The following is a 23,430-nucleotide window of genomic DNA, read 5'->3' as shown; positions in this document are numbered from 1 at the left end:
TTCATTTATATACCATACTGAAGTCGTGGACCAAGTATTTTAGCTTGGTTTCATCTTTCTTTGGCTGGTGTTCCTCAGGAGTCAGAGGGCAGTTTTATCCCTCTGGAAGTACCTGACAGAGATCCCCTAAAGCTGGGAGTTTCCTGCTGGCAGATCAGCTCTGCGATAGTGCTGCCTAACGGCACAGGGACCATCTTGCCAACATCAGCTGTCGGTTAGTTCTTTGGAGGCACCTGCACTGACTGTATGGCTAAACAAGGCATAGACTGGGTTGGTGTCAGCTCTCCACAAATTAGAGGTGAAATGCATTGTAACTTTAGTCCTCTCTTCCTATGAAGGAGAGGGCTTGTTGAGGAAGTAAACGGTTGATGCTCTTTTTTTCTTCTTTTCACAGAGTTTGGTATGGTCATCCACTGTATGTCACTGGTGGGTTTTAATGACTGCTGGCAGCTAGTCTGTCTTCTTTCTGGCCTCCAGACTGGTGTGTGTTTTGACCTTGTTCCTCTTGAGCATGTGCCAGCTCTTGTACAGACTGCAGAGAGTCTAGCCTGCTGCTGCTTGGCCATGGGGAACTGGGTCACCGCTGAGGGATTTGCGGTGACACGAAGGCCTCTAAAGAGCAATACCAAATATGGCATTTTACATAGGAAGCTTTAAAATATGAACTCCTTATTCCTGCTGGCCAAACCCAGGTCAGACTCTCTTTCCATTCCTTGTCTTTCAGTGAAAGGGAAGTCTTGGTTCATTGAAGCAATTGTAGAAATTTTAGGGTTTCCTTTTGTTAAAGTAATATAAAGAATTGTCACCTGTCATTTGAACAACAGATTTTGTGCTACCGTTTTTAGCTAGCTTGTGCTTATGACATATGTAATTATTTTTCAGACTTTATGAAAACAAAGGAGAAGCAGACTTCAGGGAATCATTGCTGCAGCTGTTTAAGTCCATCAATGAGATGATGAGCAGCATCTCTGATCAAACTGTCATAGTGAAGGTATGTACTTCAGAGGTCCCCATCTTGGCTTTCCTTTTGCATCCTGTGACAGCAAGATTAAAACATTTCATCTTTGTTGCACTGGAAAACCATAATGAAGTGGTTGATGAAGCATGTGCTTGTATTTGTGCCCAAGAGTATGTTCTTACTTCAGGCATAGTTAGTACTTATGGCGTCTAATAAAGGCTATTTGGCTGTTTAAAGAATGTGCTTGATACAAGTAATCTTACTTATCAGTACAAATACCTCACTTGTTTGTTAACAGAGCATTTAATTAGGGATCAAATGAAGTTTAGCTTATTTAACTTCTTTAAGTTATCATTAAGTGTAACCTTCTTCTAAAGCATTATCTTTAAGATGCTGGTGACAGTGTGGATCATTGTATCCTTAGGCACTTATATTTATATCCTAGGCTGCTCAGTACCTTCGATATAGTACCTGTTTCTTGTGGAAGACTAGGCGTGATTCAGACTGTGCATTTTTTTTCTCCTTTTCTGTTGTTCCTTTAATATGATATCGACTTTTGGTAGAACTGGCTCGTAGAACTGGGAAAGCAGTATCTGACCTAGGATGAACATGGATGTCAGTGTTGCAAAGCAGAAGCACTAAGTTATAGGTGTTCTAGATTTTATATCTAGAACAGTCCGAGGTCAATGTAGCCGCATATGTGTCTATTCCAGTCTCCTGTTCAACTGGTAAGCCTTTTCCAGTTTGGAAGTGTGTGGAGACTGTAGTGAACAGCTCTTTGGTCACTGTGTTTCCTAATAGAATTTATTAAAGGACCTAACTCTTGACTCAGTTGTGCTGAATCAGTTGAAACATGATAATCAGAAAGGGGCTAAAAACAGGTTGAATTTGGGAATAGTCTGACACTATGAATCCTCAGATGTGTGGTGGTTCTGTGTTAGAGGAATTTCTTCGGTTGGGAGGCAAAGAAAGACTGGGACTAAGTGCTGTGCTTGTGCAAGACCTTCCTGTTAAAGGAAGCTGGGAAGAATACAGCAGAAAATACCTAAGTCAAAGACAAAGATCCTTTGTAACTAAATATATGCAGCTCTTAAGGTAGTAACACCATGCTGAGCTCACCGCAAAAATAGATAGTGGGGATAAAGCTATTGAGCTGGAATGTTTTATTTTGAAAGGCAGAACAGAGACTGTAACATCTGATAACAAAATAGGGATATTGCATATTTCAAGAAAGCTATATTACCATCCCACTGGCAAACCACTGTACTGAATAGAAATCAGCTTCAGTGTCAGTAACTTGGGGTATGATATCCAGTGTTTTCGAAATAGAACCTTTTCAGATTATGAGGATTGGATGCAAGATTTATTTTCCTGAGACCCATTTTTGAGGGCTACTTTGGGAATGTAAATGCAGCCGAGTTTTTCTTTTTCAAAAGATTCATGCCTTGAAGAAACCATTACATCAAATATCCAAAAACAAGATTTGGTTATATTCAACTGAGAAGCAAGCAAAAAGACTTTCTAGCGAAGGCTAGAGATGTCACACTGTTGCAGTGTCTCTCCTGGTCTGCATATTGTTTTATGTTTGAATCCCTGCAAACTTGCGCAGCAAACATCTACTGTCTACAGTTAACTACTTGAAGTAGTTAGGTAGTAGATAGGTGAGGTAGCCCTGTGTGAGGTTGTCCGAGAGCTGTGCTTGTGGACACTTTTAAGAATGCTCAACAACCTTTCATTCCATATTCATTGCTTTCAGCTTCTCTTGGACTCTACTTAGCTCTTAGGATATGTAATTGTTGGTACTAGTTTTCTGGAGCTTGTGAGATTGCTTTTGTTATGTTCAGATATCCACTGAAGCACTACATTTCTTTCAGTAACTAGAACTGTATGATTGGAGTCTATTATAAAGAATATAATTTTTGAATAAGTAGATAAACGAGAGAAAGAGTAAGCGTGGCTTCTATAAATAAAAGTCTTGCTCGACAAACCTGTTGGAGTTCTGGGAGGGTGTCATTAAGTGGATGTGATACAGGTTCAGCACGTTTGTCAGAGACATGGAATTTGAAGTTAAATACCATGGCAGTGGTGAAGAACTTCAGAAGGACCTCATAAAACTGAGTAGGCAAAAAGATGAGCTTCAGGGTAGACGAATGTAAGGTAATGTATCTTAGTAAAGATAAGTTGAACAATACCTATAAGACGCTCTACTTGAAGCTGACAGTTGCAGTTCAGGAAAGATACCTTGGAGTCGTTGCTGACACCTCTCCAGGATTGTTGGTTCAATGTGCAGTGGCAGGCAAGGAAAGCCACAGGGCATTGGGTGTCAACTGGAAGGATAATGGGAACAAGACAGGCTGCCAGTTTTGCTCCTATGTAGCCGTGGTGCATCCATACCTTGAGTATTGGGTGCTGTTCTGGTCTCTGTATCTCACGAAGTATTTACAGATGTGCAGAGAACCATGATCAGGGAATGGTGCAGCATCCTGGAGGATAAGCAGTCTGTAGAACTGTTCTTCACCAAATTCCACAGCACAAGAAATAGGGTGCACTTATGAAGCCAGTAGGAGGTCAGTTTGAAACAGGTAGAAGAAAGTTGTTCTTCACTCCTAAAGCTTACTGTCAGAGGAGGTTATAGAGAGAGACAGGATCAGCAGGCTCAAAAACAAATGAGGCAAATTTATAGACCACAGGTTTGTAAATATGCTAAAAGGACATGTAGAGATGCACCCTCTAAAGGATGCTGGGAGAGCAAAGAAGGGTGTGGACCACAAACAACTGTGCTTGATCTGAATAGCGTCTCCTGGGGCCAGCGTTGGAGACGGAACGTTGGGCTGGATGAACCATTAATCTGACACAGAAGGCACTTATACTGCTGGATACATTGTTAGGTTTTTCTAGAAAACTAATGAAGATAAACAGGTAAGTTGTTAGGCATATTGTGCAGTGAAGATCTGCAGATCTAACTGTAGCAATTTTAGGTTGTGTGTGCGGGTGTTCCCCCCTCACCCGCAAACATGTTTTGGGGAAGCTGTATAAGTGTATACAAAGTAAGTCTATCTGGAGAGATAAGCTGCGAAGACCTACACAGAAAACTGAGGTGCTTCACACCTTGAGAGATGCTTAATTCGTAAATTTGAATATACCTGCTTCTTGCAAGCATTATAATCTGTCTCGATATTTTATCGACATGAAGCGGAACTACCACTAGAAAGTTCTGAAATCTTCAACTGTTCTCTTTAGTTTGGCTATACTGAGATTTTTTTTTTTTCAGGCTGTCTATTAAGAGAATAGGCATTCAAACTGACGTTGTGCTGGGGAGAATGAATGACTAGTCTTATGTTCTTTGCAAGAATTGCTTTTTCTTTTTATGTATCCAAAAACTTATGTCCTTGTGGATGAACTGTTTCTGACTGTAGCTCACCTCTTCAATTACTTAATATTTAAACTGCCACTCCTCCAAATCTTCCCCCCCACCCCAAGGGTTTGGGGACATATAAAAATAGTTTAAAGAAGGCTGAATAATGTACAAGGATTTAAGGCTGTAGAGCACAAAAGGAGACTTTGAATTTATAACCCTTTTAGGATTTTGGCTATTTTAAATTTCTTGGTAGGGGATAGGTGGTTGATATGCACACATCAATTCTATTTCAGCCTAATTAGGATACTGAAAGTCAGGAGTATTTTGTAGAGGGCAAGAAAGAAGTGACATTTAGCAGTTTTGTTAACTACGTGTAGGGCTAACTTTACACAGATTAAATTTCTTCTCAAGACTTAAACCAAAAATGCCTGTAAAATCCTTTACAGGAGCAAAATCATACTTTGCATTACTGAGAAGGATGCCTTGACTGGTGCCCAGTCTTGCAGCTGGTAACGGCACTGGCTGAGTCTTTTGCACAAGCTCCTCTAAGAAGCCTTGAGTTGGCCTGGAAATGTGTGTTTTGGTGTGAGCTGTTTGCTCTTCACAGCTCCAGCTGCCGCTGATGGAGGTGTTTGTCAAGGAAGAGGGCCTCTGGAGATAAACTCCATGCTGGCCCCGGTCTGCTCGCTGATTTGTTAGTTGTCACTTTGACAGGAGAACTGGTCACTAAAGCTTGATATACACGCTGGTAGTTGCTAGCTAAACATATGCATGGAAAAAGCTTTCTTTTTTCCCCCAGAGTATAAAGATCTATTTCATCTTGTGAGTTTTTGGTATTGCAAAATAATAACAATTTAAAAACATTATTAGAAGTTCATTTTACAGGTGAGTTGTAATGCCTCAGCTGTATATTTTTACAACAAATGTGTTGCAAAAATAAAGATTTTTGTCCTAACTTGGGCAAAGATTTGTTGTCTTTTATAGCTGTTATAGGACTATTTAAATATGTTGCTATGAAAACATTAAGCTGTAAGAAGGAAAATAAATTTTCGTACCAAGTTGCAAAGGCAGCAAAAGTCAGTACTATAGCCTTGAATTGGAAAAGCTGGCATGATATAAATTGCAATGTTTAAAGCAACTTATTTCGTTTGTGTAGTTAGTTACCTAAATAGGATTGTTTGTTTGCATCAGTGTTTACCCCAGCTGTGGCAGGAATTTGGAGGCCACCTTTTACGCCGTGTTAGTGCACACGGAGTTCAGAGCTTGCTTTTTAAGGTGTGCAGTTGCCCAACCTGGAGAGGGAAAGTAAAACACTGAATTAAGCTGGCAGATGTTCTAGGTCTTCCTCTAACTAAAATGCATCTTGCATGATGAATGGTAATGGGCTGCCATAGTAGCTTGATACGTAGAGAGATTAAACTGTTTGTTTTTTCAAGTATGTGGCCCCCCTGCCCACCCCCGGACTGACAGGCTTCAGTAAGGTGTGCAGCATTTGGTGCATATGCGTATTTTTAACAGCTGCAAGTGTAGTGAGCTTTTCTGAATTTCTTTTATTCCTATTTTCTGCTAATTGGTGCATGACAATTATTTCCCTAACCTTTTACTGTTTAAGCATGAGCTCAGCTGAAGCCTAGCATGATGTTTCAAGTTTAGATAAAAATGCAAATGTTTCCTAGTAATTTATTCTTGCATCTCTTTGAAACAAGGGCAGTTGAGCCAGCTGCATCAAATTTATGAGGATTGTCTGATTGAAATTGTGTTTGTATGAGGGAGCTGAACTATTCTCAGCAGGGTTCTTGCAGTTTGCTAGAGTGTTTGCTGTTATGCATGGTTCTGTACTGGCGCTCAGGATGGCTGAAAAAAGACTGGTGAATGAGTTCTTATTGCTTTTAATAATCTTGATAAAAGTAGGTGTGTGTGTAAAATTATCCTGTAATGTGACCAAAGAGGACCGGGCAGAAGAAGATAGCATTTCATTCATAAGAATTCACTTGGGTATGTGTGGGTTTCTTATAATCCTTGTCACTTTCAAGCCAAAATGCATATTCTGCAGTATCCATACCATATTTTATTCTCCTCTGATAAAGAGCATTTATTGCTAAGGCCACAGAAAAGTAACTAAGTCAAGGTACTGAAATACATTTAAAAACTGCTCAAATGGCTAGACTGACCCACCTCCCCCCCCCCCCCCAAAAAAAAAAACCCAAAACAAAAAAAACAAGCAGCCACCCCCCACCATCTCCCCCCATAAAACAGGCAGCAGTAGCCTTGCATGGCTTTTCCAACAGGTGAAATATTCATAACCACCATTTTAAATGAGTATCAAAATGCTACCCTGGGCTGAGGTTTCCCTGTGTCTTAGAAACTCTCTGGGGAAGCCTGATATGCTAGTAATGAATACAATAATCTCTAGAAATATGCAATACCATTTTGCTTGTGATCATACTTTATGCAGTCTTACACTTCATGCCAGAGGCGCTGGCTCAGTTGTGATTTGGAATGAAAGAATACTGCAGGCTGGGGCGATTCAAAAGTAGCGTTTAGGCATTCCTGGAAATTGCCTCATCCAGCTGCTGACTAGGCTTTGTTTGGCTGGGTTTGAATTTGATAGAATCACATCCAAGAATAATACTCATGTAGATGATGTTTTGTGTCGAATGACATAGATGAAAATTAACATTAAAATCGTGCACAGACTGAGCCAGGTAAAGCAAATTTATTGCTTGATCATACAAAAGACTTCATAAGAATACACTGTTTTTGGCAATGGCTTCTTTTATTTCTAAGGTTAGATGTGTGGTTTGAAGTGAATGATACTAGGAAATGAAATTTTTAAGCAGGGTAATGTTGTTGTTATGTAATACAAATAGCTGAACTTAAATGCTAGACAAAGCAGGTAGTAAACTATTCGGGATTTGTTCAAAACAGTCTTATTACACCCTTCGGTTAGTATTGCAGTTTTTAACTGCTACCATAAAGAACCTTTGATTGCCATTTTTCGGACGTTCCTTGTTGGTATAAGCCCAAGGAAGGATAGAACTTACTTTTCTGTTGTTGCAAGACTCTCTTGCTCTGCTCTTTACTACTTTGTTGTCATATACTTACCATTGATTGTTTTTGTTAGTGTAGCTAGTAATTTCCGTTTTGTGTTAATGAAAGGATTGCTCAATATTCTCAACTGTGTAATAAAAGTAAATTAATAAAACTCCCATTCTTTTTATCTGTTATCCAAAATTATATCAGAAGTGATCTTAAGCTACTTAGCCAGGCACCTGTATCTTGTTTTCACATTGCGCTTTGGTATGACAAAGTGTTTATGCGGACTGTTTTGTTTGTCATCTATTGAGTGGTAGAAGGATGCTGTGATGCAATATAGTGCCATAATTTTGGTCTTTTTAATATAGCTTTGTGTTAATACAATAGTGTGTTAGTTAAATTGCGATAAAATAAAATTTTTGTGTAGGAGAGTATCATTTTTCTTAGTCAACAGACCTGCAGATGTACTAAGTGCTACCAGAGATGACAAAGAAATGAAAAAGGGGACGTGCTTACAAACAGTTCTTGCCAAAATCATAGATTACAGCATAAACTTTCGACTTTGAGGCAGAAGATATTTAGGATGGACTTATCCAAACAGCGTCCGAAGTATGCTTCAATGGTACTAACCTTGTGATGCTGCGTAAACTGTGTGTATGTGTTTCTGAATGTATGCACTTGTGTAGATGAGTTCTTGGCTTGCTGTTAGGCTACACTGGCAACGAAACATATAGACATCTGCGTTATTTTTCACAAGGTGGACTAGGCTGCTTTACGAGTTGGTGACCTGATACTTAAGGTAATTCTCCTTTGAACAGATGAAACCATCTTCTAGCTCAAAAACTTTTCCCAGCATAAAACTAGGGAGCACTTGGAGCAAGCTGGGTTTGGGGAATAAGCTTACAAATCGTCCCAGAGAAAATTTTGTTAGAAGAAAAGAGAGATTCAGATTTATTACAGGATTCCAGCACTTACAACATAGTAGCGCATCATCTTACTTTTAGTTTCCTGGGCCCTAGCATGAATCCCAAAATCTAGGGTGTAGGTGCTTATGTTTGCCTAAAGATTAGAGATACTAAGAGTAGGCGTATATCTGAACTCTCATCTTCATCTGGGAAGACTGCTGATATGTGCCTATTTTCACTTGGAAATGAAAAGCTCAGGAGTTGTTCGTTAAGGTAGCTCCTCCAGTTGGGATTTTGGGCGTTCTCGCTTTTTAAAGGAGCGGGGTGGCGGGGGGGAGGCATGCTCTTACTTCATGCTGTATCTATACACAGTTGTGTCTCAACAGTTCTTGTTCTTGTCTCTCCTCTCTCCTTTCGTTAGGAGATCTTACAGGTCACAAAGGATGGCTGCTGTAGATAGAGAGGCGGTTGTGACAATTTAAGGAATAAGTTGCAACTATTCTGTGAAATGAGAAAACCTAGAAATTTCTTCCTGTGTATTGGATGTGCAGGGAGCTGTGACCGTCACTTACCCTTAATTTATTCTATTTAAGGCAGAGCTTTGACTCTTCTGGACCTTATTATTTTTACTTAGTGAGCTTTAACTTTTAAGCATAATTAGCTATCTCTTTTTTGTAGTTCAGTATGGCATCCTTGAAGCACTACGCTCTTCGACTGAGCAGTTCAGTAGGATAGTGATGTGAGCTGGCTCATTTAATAAGAAGTGTCAGTTATGATTCTTTTCGTGTGTACGTACTTTGGCTGTGGAAGTAACACCTTTCTACAAAAAATATGATAATCATAAAGGGGAAACACTGGCTCATTTTATTTTATGTAAGGGTAGCTCTATGTGTGTGTATGGAGAGGGGAGATATAATATGAAAAAGTACTTTATCTTAGTTAACAGGCTAACCCAAACTCGAAGTCGTGCTGAATCCAGCAGCACCTTGATTCACACTTGAACTGCATCCTGGAAAGAAAAGTTTAAAAATAAAAAATTAAAAAAAAATCAGTAATGCTCACTGTTACATGGACTGTCAGGATGTAGAAAAAATTTTTAACTCTGTAGCAAAAAAATATATTCATTATTCATATCATGTCCTGTCTTATTTTTCTCCTTTTTATTCTTCCTTCTTCCTAGTTTACTTGTGTATTTTGTAGTATTTAAGTGATTTTTTTTTTTTTTTTAAACCTGATTAGACTAGGGATAGTTTTGTCACTTTTTGTTTCTCACAATGTGAGAAGTCCCACTTACATTACAGAAAAAAAGCATAGTTTTAAGTAAAACACTTATTGCAGCCTAGCTTAAAACTATGCATGATTATAGCCTAAGTATGATAGAGACTAGTATTTCTAATTTTGGATGTGTTTTTAATGTGATCTCTCAGCGATTATTACAAAAACCTTAAAAATCAGAGAACTAAAGGCGTTTGTTTTTCCATTTTGTCTGTTGCTATTTTTGGTATGTGTAAATGTTTTAGGCATCACTAATTATGAAGTAAAGATTTTTATTTCGATTGTCATGCACTCTTTTCAAAGATGAAGAATTTGAACCTTAGTCCAGTGCTAATTGAGAGTGGAAAGTGATCTAATTTGCTTTTTTATTTCCTTTTTTTCCTTCTTTTTTAAGCACTGAAATAAGTTAACATGTTTGTTTGTTTGTTCCTGACCTTACGTTAAAACACAAGGACACTTCTTTTCTTCTGAATTTAATATTCCTCACATCTATATTCCAATATCCTGGGAATAACCAGCATTGTAATTATACTACTGCTAATGAAAGACCTGTTTTCACCTGCAGCTTGTAACAGAATAAAAACCGTAGTGAGAGCTAGTCTTGTACAAAAGCTAGCATCAGTGACAAGTAATTTTGGTAGACCTCTTACCTACAGAGATGCAGATTTACTCCTGTGGCTACAGAGCCTGTTTATACTATACCATCTTATTTGTAGTTGTCAGTTGTGATTAGAAATTGGAAGATATATTTTCAAAATTTTCTTTAAATTAAGATATTAAACTTCGTTGGTTTGTTTGTAAATGCAAAGCTTAAACAGGTGATATTGGTGGTAAGTACAAGCACTAAATTAATGTTGTAAATAGCTTTACCTGAAAGTCCTTCATTTAAGTCATTACAGTGTTAGTTTTGATGATTGTGCCAGCCCAGTGTGAAACTTTAATTCAAAATATAAAAGACAAGCTCTTTTTTAGTGAGTGTTACTAAACATTTATTGCTACATGCATTTGAATGATAAGCAAATAAAAACACAGCAATGGCTTCATTTTATAACTGGTCATTAGAGTCCTCATCCATCAAAACGCATAAGCGTGTACATAATGGGGCTATTTGCATAATTACAGTTATGAGCTTGATTTCTGAGCATGTAAGTAGTCCTTTAAGCATACGTGGAAACACTTGATGATCAAGCTTGATGGTTTAAATGGACTCTGAATAAAAGCTGGAATGCTTTGAAATTTGCATCTAACCTATCGATAGTTTTCTTGTGTTTTTGTTTTCTTCCCCTCTTGTGAAACTGGTCTGCAGCCATTGGCAAATTGTCCCTGTTGGTTACTTGAAGTTCTGTGATAGGTGTCATTCTGTAGAAGCAGAGACCTGGTGGCTTTTGAATTCAAACCTGATTTTTCCCCACCTTTCCTTCCCTTAAACGATTTTGTGCATGAGTGCTCCTGCAGATGAACTCATCAGTTATTTATTTTATTTTATTATTTATTTACTTATTTATTTTTTAGGAAAGCTAACACCAAAATATTATCAGTGCTGTGGCAAAGTTTTTGTATTTGAGCAAACGTTGGGAGAAACGTTGGATATTTGCTCGATTCTAGCCAGTAGAATGGATTTGAGCAAAATCAAGCGTGTGCTCTAGCGGTTTTACCTTACGAAATGTTGTTGTTCTGTTCTGCCTTCTGCTGTCTTGAACGGGCTCCTTCCTTTACTCTGCCTTCCCCCATTGGTACACCCGATGTCTCCCTGGCATGCGCTAACGCCACTGTTTCGTGAGGAAAAGGCGGAAAAGAGAAGAGGGATGTGAACGGGTGCAGTGCGGTTGTCTCTAACGCTGCAGAGCCAGTTGATTTTAGTAAACGGCTCTTGATTGTCTACAGGAAAGAATTGCCTGACCTTGCCTTTTTGGGTATGTTTTCGGACACGGATATGTCATCTTTAACTATCTCACCAAAATCACTTTAATCTGTGGTTTTTGTGAGAAATATGTAAATTAATGGCTGCTTCATACATTATTCATGAAACTACTTATTTTATATCACTGATACCTCTTCTAATCGTACCTAAAGATATGCAAATGATTTAATTAAAGTAATTATACTGTATAATATGCCTGAACTTTGCTCCAAAATAGTACGTATTAATCATTAATGGTACTTGTATTTTTAGCTGGAAAGACAATTAAAACATTTGATTGAAAGTGGAGTCTAACTAATTTTTGTCCCTTTTTACTTAACTTTTGGACTGAGATGGCACTTGTGGTGGTAATCGAACAATCGACCTAGTACATTCAAGAACAGTGTAATTCGATTTAAAATTATTAGGGTTGTGGCAGAAAAGTGCAGCTGTTTGGACACAGGCCGGTAGTAGCGTCTTGCTGTGCAGTACTGTTCCTTGACTGAGTTTCCGGGCTGCTCCAGCCGACGGGAGAACTGCGTTGCTGAAGGGAGGCGTTCTGTCTCTTCCCAGCGCTCTGACCGTGGAGTCGTGGAGTATAATCGCTTGTGAGCTCAGGGCCTTCAGGCTAGATCGTAATGGGGACAAAGAAAATTATAAGGGCTTGTCTTCCTTCTCATTTATGACCTAACTTAAAAGGGTGGTGAGCGCGTGCCACTCTCACTGGCGGAAACCGCAAACGCGAAGCGCTGAACAAGCAGGGCTACCTTACGTGGGCAACGAATCGTTCTGCTTTTTTGAGGCTAAAATACAACTGTATTAATAAAACGCAAAGCAAAGCGAAATAGGTCTGGCTCTTTTGGTTGTTACTTGAATTGCCGTGCTCTTCTCTGGTCTGACGCACGGTGGAGGCAAGAACTGGGTGAACCTCAGTAAAAATAGTGCATGTGTATAAGTTATTGACTTCAACATTAAAATAAAGACAGACTTCTGTATAGTGTTCTTAGGTGGAATATCGTCTCAGCTTTGGTGTTAACATGAAACTGAAATATATCTTACTGTGGACATAAGCAGGATGAAATGTGACATTTCAGTGCATTTGCAAATGGAAGGGGGGAAAAACCTTGAAATGACCAAAATTACTGTTTGTGTAGACAGAGTTTTTAGCTTGAATATGATTACAGATCAACTTACTATTGCTCCCTAACCAAAAATGTGTTCTAATACATTAGAATTGTTCACTATTAAATTGTTGGACAGTGATTTTAATTACTCGATTTTAATTACTAGATTTTTTTATTGATGATGCAAATGAGAACTTTTGCCTTGGAAATAGCTGTGGTAACTGTTACTAAGAAATGGAGAGAACCCTAAACCAAAAACAGTTAACATGAATATGAATAGTTAAGACATTCAGCCTCTCTGTGTAAAGATTTATATCTTACGAATCTTTGCATTATATACTGGGAAGTGGAGTGACTGCTGGAAGCTCAAGGGGAATGAGGGAGAACTGCTGTTTCATTAGTGGTTATTAAGAATTCATTGCAGGGAAAAACAAAAATAAAACAGAAATGCACAGTTATTAAGTAGTGGAGGCAGAATGAAACCTACACAGCTGTATGTAGTGTGGTTGATGAGGATAAGGGCAGGGAGCTTCTCTAGCTCTACAGAGTTTCTGCGGCTCTACAGAAAAAGCGATTAGAGGAATGTAACTTATGAACCCTTGTGTACCAATTGATTTCCATTGAGTGTTAAGCTTAGGCAACTTATCCCCCAAATAAATTAGGCTAAGGGTAAGTTACGGTGGTTCAGCTGAAGGCCCAGTGTGTAATTTAGCCAGAGCTACTTATGATGTCATTCTGTTCTCATAACCCTTCTGCCGGCTTTAAAGAGGTATGAAATTCAATCTTACTTGTTTTTTACTTTTTAGGGGGCAGCACTTAAATACTTGCCAGCGATTGTCAACGATGTGAAATTAGTATTTGATCCAAAAGAACTTAGGTAAGTAGAATTAATGAAATATTTGCTGTGGTCTAAATTGTATATTTTAACATATAATTTTTAGCATATAATTTTGATACTATATTGGCGACTTAAAGCTCTGACGCAATGAAATACAATCACCTGAGATATTGTATCACTTTGATCACGTGTCTTTTCTGCTGCAAATGGTTGCAGGGCTACAGAAGTACCCTATTTCTAAAGCAAAATGTGTAGCATGGAGGTCTGACGTTTCTTGACAAACTTTGCAAGCTTGAGTGGTAACATCACGTAGCGAGATGCCAAGAATTAATCAAGTAACTGACAGAACTTCTAAGTTACATACTTGATGCATCACTCTGAATTTTGAATTTGTTTTAAATAATATTAGCTGTTGTTGTTCATTAAACCTATTTCTGGAGACAGTTCAGTAGCTTAGGAACACATAAACGCTAATAATAGTAAATAGAAAGAGTAATAGAAAAGAATTAGAGATATACAAATAAAGACTAATATTTTAGCATTTTTAAATAGTAAAAATATATTTCAACTTTTTATTTTAATGTAAAAGCATCATAACAGGACTGTGGAAAAACACAATGAATTTTTATGTAATTTGATTGCAGAAACTTGTAAAGGTTGTCTATTTCCATTTCTGTGTTGTGATGCCTCAGAATGAGGCGGAGGGCAAATTAGACTAGAAATAAAGTAGGTAAATATAAACTTAACTGCAACACTGGCATCAGGAAGCTGGAATTTTAGCTTCTAGTACTCTGTACTGTAAACTTTTTAAAATGTATGTTTATGCTTCCTTTGGGACTTCAGAATGCACCTAGTTGCTGAACCAAACCATGATTTTGATATATGATAATAAAAGTACTGGGAAAAACTACCAAACAACAAGTACCAGGATTTGTCCCTGATTTATCCTGAGCACTACGTTTTTCTTTTTTTTTTTTTTTTTTTTTTTTAAACTATTGGTTATAGTACTAAAATTGAGATTGAATAGCACTTTTGAGTGTAGGCTTAATAGAAGAACAAGCTTTTAGGACCTGATTGAAAATTATTGAGACACTTTAAAATAAAATCTGTTATACAAGAGCTCAACTGATAAGTTTCAGACCCTGTTGTCCTAAAATGCTTGCATTTCTGTGGCTTTTTTTTTTTTTTTTGGTTAGTGAAAGCTTGTGACAAGATGTAGCACTTCCATTATTTTTCCATTTCTTGTCTTACATGGTCATTATTATTATTATTCTTCCATTAAGGGTATATGATGATTGAAGTAAGAAGGGTGTATGATGATTGAAGTAAGAGGGCAATATTACAGACAACTGAAACTTAAGACGATAAAGCATGAATGAAGCAGAGAAAAACCTGTATAGAACTGGCATAGAAGGGAGAGGCAGAAGAAAAGACAAGAGAGAGGAAATGTGTTGCTCAGAGAAATGTGAATTGAGTTGTCTATCTGTTGCATTTGGAAAAAAAAATGAGGTTTTTGTCTAAAAGTACTCAGTTGTTTAGCTGCTACTGTGCTATTGGATATTTTTTGTATATTTTGGAGAGATTAATAGATACTTAAATTGTCCCTTTCACTGTCCCTACATAGCAAACTTTTTACTGAATTCATCCTGAACGTTCCGGTGAGCCGGCTCACGATTCAGAAGCTGTACTGTCTGATAGAAATAGTTCACAGCGACCTCTTCACGCAGCATGGTAAGCAGAACCCAAGCTGTCTGTGGTCACCGTCTCCACGCCTCTGGCAGTGGAAGGTTTGTCCTTGCTGCCAAAGTAGTGGTGGTTGTAACCAATTAATGTTGTTCCATTTGGAGGACCAGAAGATTTAAAATAAGAGAGGAGATGCTAATTAACATTTATTGCAGGTTATAGATCATAAAGAAATGAAGGCAAAAACTTGAAATTTTTAATTTAAAGGGCCTAAGCATCTAGTGTTATTGGCATGTGTTCTAATTTTAAACTATGTATAGCTTTTTTGTAAATTATTATTCCAGTTTTTGTGCTCAGTGAAGTTTTACAGAGAAGGGAAGTTTTCATGTCCTTTCTTTCCAAAGCATTGTTCTTTCCCTCTAAGCTGTCTCGTATCTGAAGTAAAATTGTGTAAACCATTTAGCGTGCCATGCATTCATGCTCTCTTTTCTCCTTTTAAATTAGTGGACAAGTGAAAGACAAGTTCAAGCTGTTGTCTTATAGATTCCTCAATTGGAGGTTAAACCCTTCATTCTTTCCTGGATGACTGTAGGTTGCAGTAACCTAAACTAAGTGTTTATGGGCTGTCAGAAGAGCGAAATGAGGGAGCAATAGGTAATACTTCAGTCATAAAGGAAAATAGAAGGATTCTTCTGTCAGATCAAAAATGCTGTGGCCATGTGATGCAAAGTGCTGATATACCAAACTTTCCCAATTTGAAAAAGTTTCCTGGTGAATGGGCTTTGTACGGGCAGGTCTCATGCCAGGTCAGATAATGACTAACCACACTTATGTAACTCCCTCCTGGATCTACTAACATTTGTTTTCTTACAGTTAGCAAAAAAGTACAAGGCCAACACAGATTATGCTGCATATGCTCCTTAATTTCACGTGACTTTGCCTGTTCATGCCTGGTGCAGTTCAACTCCATATTCCTGGAAGATGTGGTATTGCATGGATCTGATATTTATAAACTATGGCCTACCTGGAATTGTGGCCTACCTGTAGCTTTTGCTTTCTTTTGGAAGTTGTCCTTCTATTTTTACTCCAGTACAGATAAAGAATGATGTTCAAAGAACAAACTTCACATTTGGTTGGTATTTTTCGTTTAGAGAGAACGGGTGCATTTCATGAGTATATTTTAAAACACTTTCCAAACACTTTGACTCGCAGTTTATTTTTTTCTCACTGTTCTCATTCTAATTGCTCATTCTCATGTTCACAGGTGATGTGTTTCATGACATGTTATGAGCAATGGAGAATCCTCCAGAGATTTAAATAATGGAGGAATACTTACATGGATGCTATTTTATGTGAGAATATCTGGATCAGACACTGGAGAGGGCTGCAAAGAAAGGTCCAGCCTTTCATTGTCCCATCTGTATGAAGCGACTCAGTAATATGACCACTGCTTGTAATTTCAAGGAGCTTTATAAGCTTCTTAAAAGTCTCAGAAGGGCACTATTTAATGTGAAACCTGACAGCCTCAGCATAATGCACCTGTTATTTAAAATAATAGATTTAACAAGTTCAGTTTGTGAGATGAGCACTGTGAAATGATTAGAAAAAGAAGCGATTAATGTGAAAAAAGAAACAAACAGGAACTGATGCTTTCTAGATAGCTTTATTCTGATTTATCTTCTGTAGATTTTATTCAGTAGTATAGAAAAATTAACAAAGCTTGAGCTTGGTGATTGGTGGAGACAGTAGTAGGACTTTGATAGATACGCTTACCCAGCGTTGCAAGGTGTCTAGCCAGAGAATGACAGAGCTCAGGTTTTAGATTTTACTTGGCAAAAAATGCCATATACTGCTTGTTGCTTTTCGTGGGTTATCCACCTTACAGATTTTGAAGGATTTAATGGCTGGGATTTATCAAAAGATATTTTGTGTGTGTATATATAAAATATATATAAATATCTATTAAAAATCTTTCTCCAGTTTAAGTAAAGGGATCAAACAAAAATTGTGCCTTAAAAAAAATTAAAACTAGTCATAGGTGCATGAAATTGGTTTTTAAAGAATATTAACTCAAAGTACGTTATACCTGGAAGCTCACCTGTTGTGTGCTGCAGGTGTACGTGCAGCCCTCTCTATTCCTCTATAGATCTATGAAGTTCCCTATTACTATCTCTGTGTCCCTGGTATTGTGTATTCACATAGTACAATTCTGTGAAAGTTAACTCTCAGTAGCATGAGGCAATTTATTTCCGTGTTCTGATTTTGTTAGATGAAGATTAGTTAAACAGAATATGCAAAAACACATCCCCCTTCAAAGTTTGTATGTGCTCCTGCATGCACAGGATCTAAAAGGTGTTTCATAGGAATTCACAGGGTCCCCCTCGTAATGAAATAGCTAAAATTAAAATCTGTTATAATTAACGAAGTGAAGTAAAGGTTAAGGAAATACCCCTAAATGCTAGTGCTTGCAAGCATGCTCCAAAGTTGTTAAAAACTTGAGCAAGTTTGCTATTAATGGCATAAAACTGGAGCTTGCACTGTTTCCGTTAGGACACGTGCTTCTGCATTGCCCTCCCTTGTGCCAGGTTATATGTGGCCTTAGATATTCTTCTGCGTTGATAAAATAACATCTCAAAGGCTTCTCTTGCCACTGATAATTCTGAACCCTTGTTTGTGGCCAGAGAATGATCTGTACAGGAAAACTTTCATAAATACTGAAATTCACTTGAAAATAAATTAAGCCAATAGCCACAGCCATTGTTAAATTCAGATTTTCCTTGCTCTGTGGGTCTGAGTTCTTCTTACTAACACATAGCTTACTGAATAAATGAGAAGGAGCAGAGGCAGTAGAACTAATTCTAAACTGATTGGGTATTCATATGAAAATATTGCCTTCTAATTCTGTAAAGTATTACACAAATGAGGTTTTCTGAGGAGCGGTATATCCTACAGGATTGTGGAACTGATAGAAAGCTGGGAAATGTACAGAAAATCAAATAGCATTTCATCAGTATATTTTTGTTGGAGGAAAAAATGCTCCAATTCTGTGCCTGCAGAGGTCAGGGAGGATTTATGGTGTTTTCAGAGGACTTAAAATTCAAAGGATGTGAATTTGTGAAGCTGTAAGGATTTTTTGTTGAGAGGGGTAGGTGTGATAGTTTGTCAATGTAGTGCTTGTATTACAAAAATAAATATATATGTATGTTGAGTAATTGATAGTTGAGTGCTCTTTATGACATCTGGAAAGTTTGGGATCTTAGGTAGGACTGTACTATAATACTGCAGTTTGTATGTCTTTCGAAGAGGATCTTGTGAAATACAGTTGTAAAATTTGTTCACTTGTTTTCTGGTTATGTTGTGTGCCGTGCACCCGGTGCAGAGAACTTATTTCTGTCTGGAATTCAAAATAACTTTTCTCCTTTATAGAACTTAGACATATTTTTAATAAGCTTTCTTCAGTCCTGGAGGGAAAATCCTGTACAGTCCTTTTATTTTGTTGCTTTTGTCCTAGCAATGATTCATAACCGAGCCCTTGTACAGAAGGTAAAAAGATAAATCAGTATGTAGCTAGTCAGTCAAAGCAATGTTAAACAGAATGTGTGTGTGTGTGTGTGTATGAATATATATTTGATGGGAGAATAATAGCGAGGTGACTTCCAGGAGTGTATTTTTTCCAGGCCTGTGGTTATTTACAGAGACCAACTGTATAGATTAAATCTGTAGAAGATCTTCATGCTTTCTGGTTGCTAGCCTTGAAGTAGCAAATATTCAAATAGCACTGAGGAGAAGGTTCCCTGTTTGGAAGCTGAGTCCCTGCTAATACAAGGACAAATGTTTCTGCTCATTTTTAATGATTATATTCATTGAATTCAAAGCCCACTTTGTACATATTAGATGATTTGCCTTTTCTCACCCTCCTTATTTGCATCAATAATCTATTATGACTTTAGCAAAATGAGTTTTCCTCTGGAAAAGCATAAGTTACCTCTTGTTTTTCTCAAGCATAGGAAAATCCCTAAAGTGATGATATTCAATTGTTGTGAATGGAGGATACAAAAAAATCACAGTAGAACTGTTCTGAATTGGTGTGAGTTTTGTTGCCTTTCTTATGTGACAGAACGTTCTTTGGAAGGTCATTGAAAAATGTCATTTGGTCACGGTTGTCGGAGTTCTCCATAGTGTAAAACAAACCTGCTTTCCAGAACTGAATCACAGAGGTGATCCAAGCGTTCTGCATGCCTTTTGAGAGGGTTTCAAGAAGGAGACTACCATGTTCTTCTAGAGTGTCTTTCTTGGACAATTTGTTTTGATTCCTGTGTTTTGCAGATAGGTTACAGGAGTGGCAATATCACGACAGAGTGTAATTCTGAATAAGGAGTTTTGCAGTCTGTGCTTTGGATTAGTTCAGTTGACTCTTTCTCGCTCTCTCTCTCTCTGCTTTCTGTGATAGGAAAATTAATTACCAGAATTTCTTTGTATAGAAACTGGGCTCTTAACTTCTCTAGTGCCTTTGGAAACCCCAATGTTCATCTGCACTAACTGGGATGCAAATTTTGCATGTTGTAAAGCATTTTGAACTCTGAGTGGCGAAGGTCCTGATGCAGCAAGGTACTTAAGACTTGAGCAGAGCCTTACATGTACTGATTGGGGCAAGCGTGTATGCACATGTGCAGCTCTAACAATATGTCCTTATATGTGAATGCTAGATATAATATTTTACATCTCTCTATATAACTAATATATAAGTGTATATTTATAAGTATATACCAGTAAGTGTGTGTGTGTGTATGTGTGTATATATATATATATATATATATATGTGTAAGAAGTGTATGTAAATAGGTAATATATAGTTATTGCCACTACCACAGCCACTACATAGCTCAGTGGCACATGCAGAAAGGGTTTTATGTGTGTAAAGCAAAAAACTTTTGACAGTAACCAACTCTGCTTCCCTTCATCTTTTCATGTTTTTCTCCCCTCCAAAATAACAACAATCACCTCAACCCCTCCAACACAGGCAACATCTCTTCTGATTAGCACCTGACGCAGTGATGTGATTCTTTATCTTGCCAGTATATCTTGTGTAAGAGTATATGCAAATACATGTATGAACTTATTTGGAGTGGAGCAGTTTTATAGTAACTTCGTGCATATTCTCAGTTCTAAATGTGTGAATACTTGTAGTTGTTGGTTAAATGAAATGTCTTTGAAAAATTTCAAAATTTTGGTTTTATGTAAACAGTGATTTGTTTGGTCCTGTAGAGATGTTTGTGTTCTCTGTTGCTTTGTTTTATAAATGACTTCAAGCTAATTACCAAGTGAGCCATGTGGCTGCTGTATTCTTAAATAGTTGAGAAATCAAGTGATTTCTCTATTAGAAAATTGTTCATCTATTAAATATTAGTAGAGCGCATAAAGCATTTACAAGATTCCTTACTGTTTAGTTCTCACTAAAATGATCATCTTTATCTCCATGCTGTGTTAAAGGAGCAAGGTTATTAAGTATAATTTTTGTTTGGCCACATTAACTAAATGAACTGTAAAATAAAGAAATGCATTTGTCAGTGTCCTTACAAAACTGACAGAACTTTATTATGCGTATTTAGCTGCAACATAGTTCCCGTGTCAGGGTTCCGTTTGCTTGGATACTCCTAAGCTGATAATGCATCCTGAGCATCCTTTTATCAAGATTAATATTTTATTCTCACTGCACATTCCTGTGACATTAATCATTGTGGGTTGGACTTATGCACTGGAGGATGAACAGATGTCGAATTATTGTTGTCTGTAGTCGTTGTGTATCATACTTATGAGCTATTTTCAAAGCTGGCTTTTGAACAGGAGACTAGGGTTGTAGACTGTAGATTTATCAAGGTTGCCCATTAATCAGTGCTGAGCGGTGTTTGTCGCAGGCAGCCTGATAAAGGTTAACCTTTCCTGTTCTGAACTTTTTAAAATCAAGATGAAGTTGATCAACCGAAATTTTTTCAAAGTAGTTTATAGAAAAGGATGCATTTAAAATCTCATCTCATTGTAGAGCATACTACCATAGTGTTAAATTTAAAAAATATATTTATATGGTTGGATTCCATCGTTGGTTTTTGTTGTCTTCTAGTCCTTGTGCATTTCATTAGAGGTATCTGGAAAAACCGCAGAATTATCTATGAAATTGAAGCAGCTGTTTCAGTAACTGAATTCAGTAGCTGTTTATATTTCAGTTCAAAGTGAAACTAAGATCTTTCGAATTTTGTATAACTTTAATAACTTTGTCCTGTTAGTTTTTATCTGCTGGGATAATGAACAAATGCCTGACAGCTCTAAGTCATCTGGGATGCAAAAGACTCGGAGCAGTCCTTACTGCACTTGATTTGGTAATTTTGAGTTACTGGACTCTGTTCTGGGATCTGCATCTATCGGTTCTAACTTGAAACAGCTTGGATCCAAGTGGACTTGAAGTAGAATTCGGTGATAGGAAATCCAGCCAGTGCCCGGTTGCTGGTCGTCTTCCTCCGTGGTCAGTTATTGGGGCTGATACTGATCAGTGTCTTCACTAACAGCCTGGGCAAAGGGATGTTGTGCACCCACAGCAAGCTTGCAAGTGATACCAGATTGTGGTAAGCAGTTGAAGTGCAGTAAGGCAGGGCTGCAGTTTGGAGCGATCTCGATAGATGGGAGAAATGGGCTGAAAGAAAACTCAGGAAGCTTCCCAAAGGCGCCTGCAGAGCCCTGCACCTGGGGTGGAATAACCCTGTGCAGCAGTGCAGGATGGGGACCAGGGCTAGGGGCAAGGCTGCAGAAAAGGAGCTGGGGTCCTGCTAGGCAGCGAGCTGAGTGTGATTGCTCAGCTAGGAAAAGAGAGCTGGGGAGGCCCCGACTGAACAGGGAAGCAGCCCTGCTCTAGGCAGGAGATTGCATTAGATGAGCCCCGGAGGTCCCTCCTAACCCAAATTATTCTGTAGTTCTAAAACTAGGCCTTTAACCAGACTGTAAGAGAAAGTCAAAACTTGCATGTAAAAATTATCTAGTATGTGAATGTTTCTATTACCTGTGAGGTGCTGATTTTCACTAATTTCCCATTTGAATTTTAGCCATAGCTTTTTCTTTTCTATTTTCTGTTAGTATTTATTCTTTGGTTATTTCGAAGTAAGTGTACCAATGGTATTTCTTCTTTAGCATAAAATTTCCATTAGTAATTAGAGGGACAAGTAATCATTGGAAGGATTTCACAATGATAGTGCTTACACACTTCTTTAACGGGGGTAATCTGGGAAAGATCTGGATCTTTAAGTCTGGGAAAGGTGTCTCCCTCTCAGCAGGAAAAATTGGGAGTAGCTATACATTTTCTGATTTTTTTTTATTTGCTTGCGAATAAGTAACATTGCAAGATTGGGAGTATGCTTGGCACGTGCATGTATTTTTTAACAACTCTTGGTTTTGAGGAAGTCCTGAGATGCTAGTAAACGCCAGATCAAATGACTGCTACTTCTGTACAAGCTTCCCTTCCCGCTGTGTGCTCCAGTGATGTGTACTGAACGATCATGCATCTCAGACGCCTTGATGCTTTGCTTTATCATCCCTTATTATATAACCTGCAAAAGTTATGCACCAAACAGCACATAATCACAAGTTTGATGTTTAGAGAGGCAGAGAGACAGTAAATATGACTGAGGCGTGTTGTCAAGTCTACCCAAAAGATCTTAGTCTTTTGTATAGATTGTGGAATTCCAAATGAAGTAGTATGACAAATCAATCAGTTTTTCCTTTCTCATAAATTCAACTTGAATACCTTCTCTATTGATTAATTTATACTGCAGACAATCCAACTTAAAGGTGACATAGCTGCAATCTTTGCCTTCTGTATGCTTGCAGATATTAAATTGATCTTTGACCGTTCTCTAATAGTGGGGCTTAACGGGGACATGAAACACTTTTCAAACCTCTAATTAAGGGCCTTTGTAAGTTATTAGATTGATTCACCTCCCAGGTTTATGAAGAGGAGTTAGCGTGTCTGCTGAAGCACTTAGCAACTGAAGTGCCAGAATACTTTCTTTCCCTTGTATTTGGTGAAAGGGAGGGGCTATATCTTTGCATTGTATCTTTCTTAATCTGTATGTTTTCTTTTCAAGTTAGTCAAAAAAAAAAGGATAGAATAAACTAAAGTTTCACTTTCACAGATGCTTCCTGATTGCAGCACTGTGCCTCCACCTCTTTGGGGCAAGCGAACTGAACTGAACTAGGGAGTTCATCAGACTTAACTGTAAATGGAAAATAAGTAGTTAATTTTGGCCTGCATCTATCTGATGATTCCTGTAACCATAGAACTGTCCGAGTACTTAAACAAGACAGGAAA

General features: G+C 37.9%; 2 protein-coding genes across 3 annotated transcripts in view; one reads left to right on the top strand and one right to left on the bottom strand.

Moving 5' to 3' along the window:
* The window catches only part of DOCK1 (dedicator of cytokinesis 1), a 321,007-nt gene that overhangs the window by 70,659 nt on the left and 226,918 nt on the right, over window positions 1-23,430 (top strand). For both annotated transcript variants that reach the window (XM_068951448.1, XM_068951446.1), the window contains exons 23-25: window positions 883-991; window positions 13,363-13,433; window positions 15,019-15,125. In XM_068951448.1, the coding sequence (XP_068807549.1) occupies window positions 883-991; window positions 13,363-13,433; window positions 15,019-15,125 (287 nt within the window). The remainder of the gene's footprint in view (window positions 1-882; window positions 992-13,362; window positions 13,434-15,018; window positions 15,126-23,430) is intronic.
* The window catches only part of INSYN2A (inhibitory synaptic factor 2A), a 75,688-nt gene continuing 63,333 nt past the window's right edge, over window positions 11,076-23,430 (bottom strand). The window contains exon 4 of the mRNA XM_068951449.1: window positions 11,076-12,060. Within this exon, the coding sequence (XP_068807550.1) occupies window positions 11,769-12,060 (292 nt within the window). The 3' untranslated portion in view covers window positions 11,076-11,768. The remainder of the gene's footprint in view (window positions 12,061-23,430) is intronic.

Source organism: Struthio camelus, chromosome 7, assembly GCF_040807025.1.
Source record: "Struthio camelus isolate bStrCam1 chromosome 7, bStrCam1.hap1, whole genome shotgun sequence".
NCBI classification, from domain to species: Eukaryota; Metazoa; Chordata; class Aves; order Struthioniformes; family Struthionidae; genus Struthio; species Struthio camelus.
This window is presented reverse-complemented; position numbering and strand designations above follow the sequence as displayed.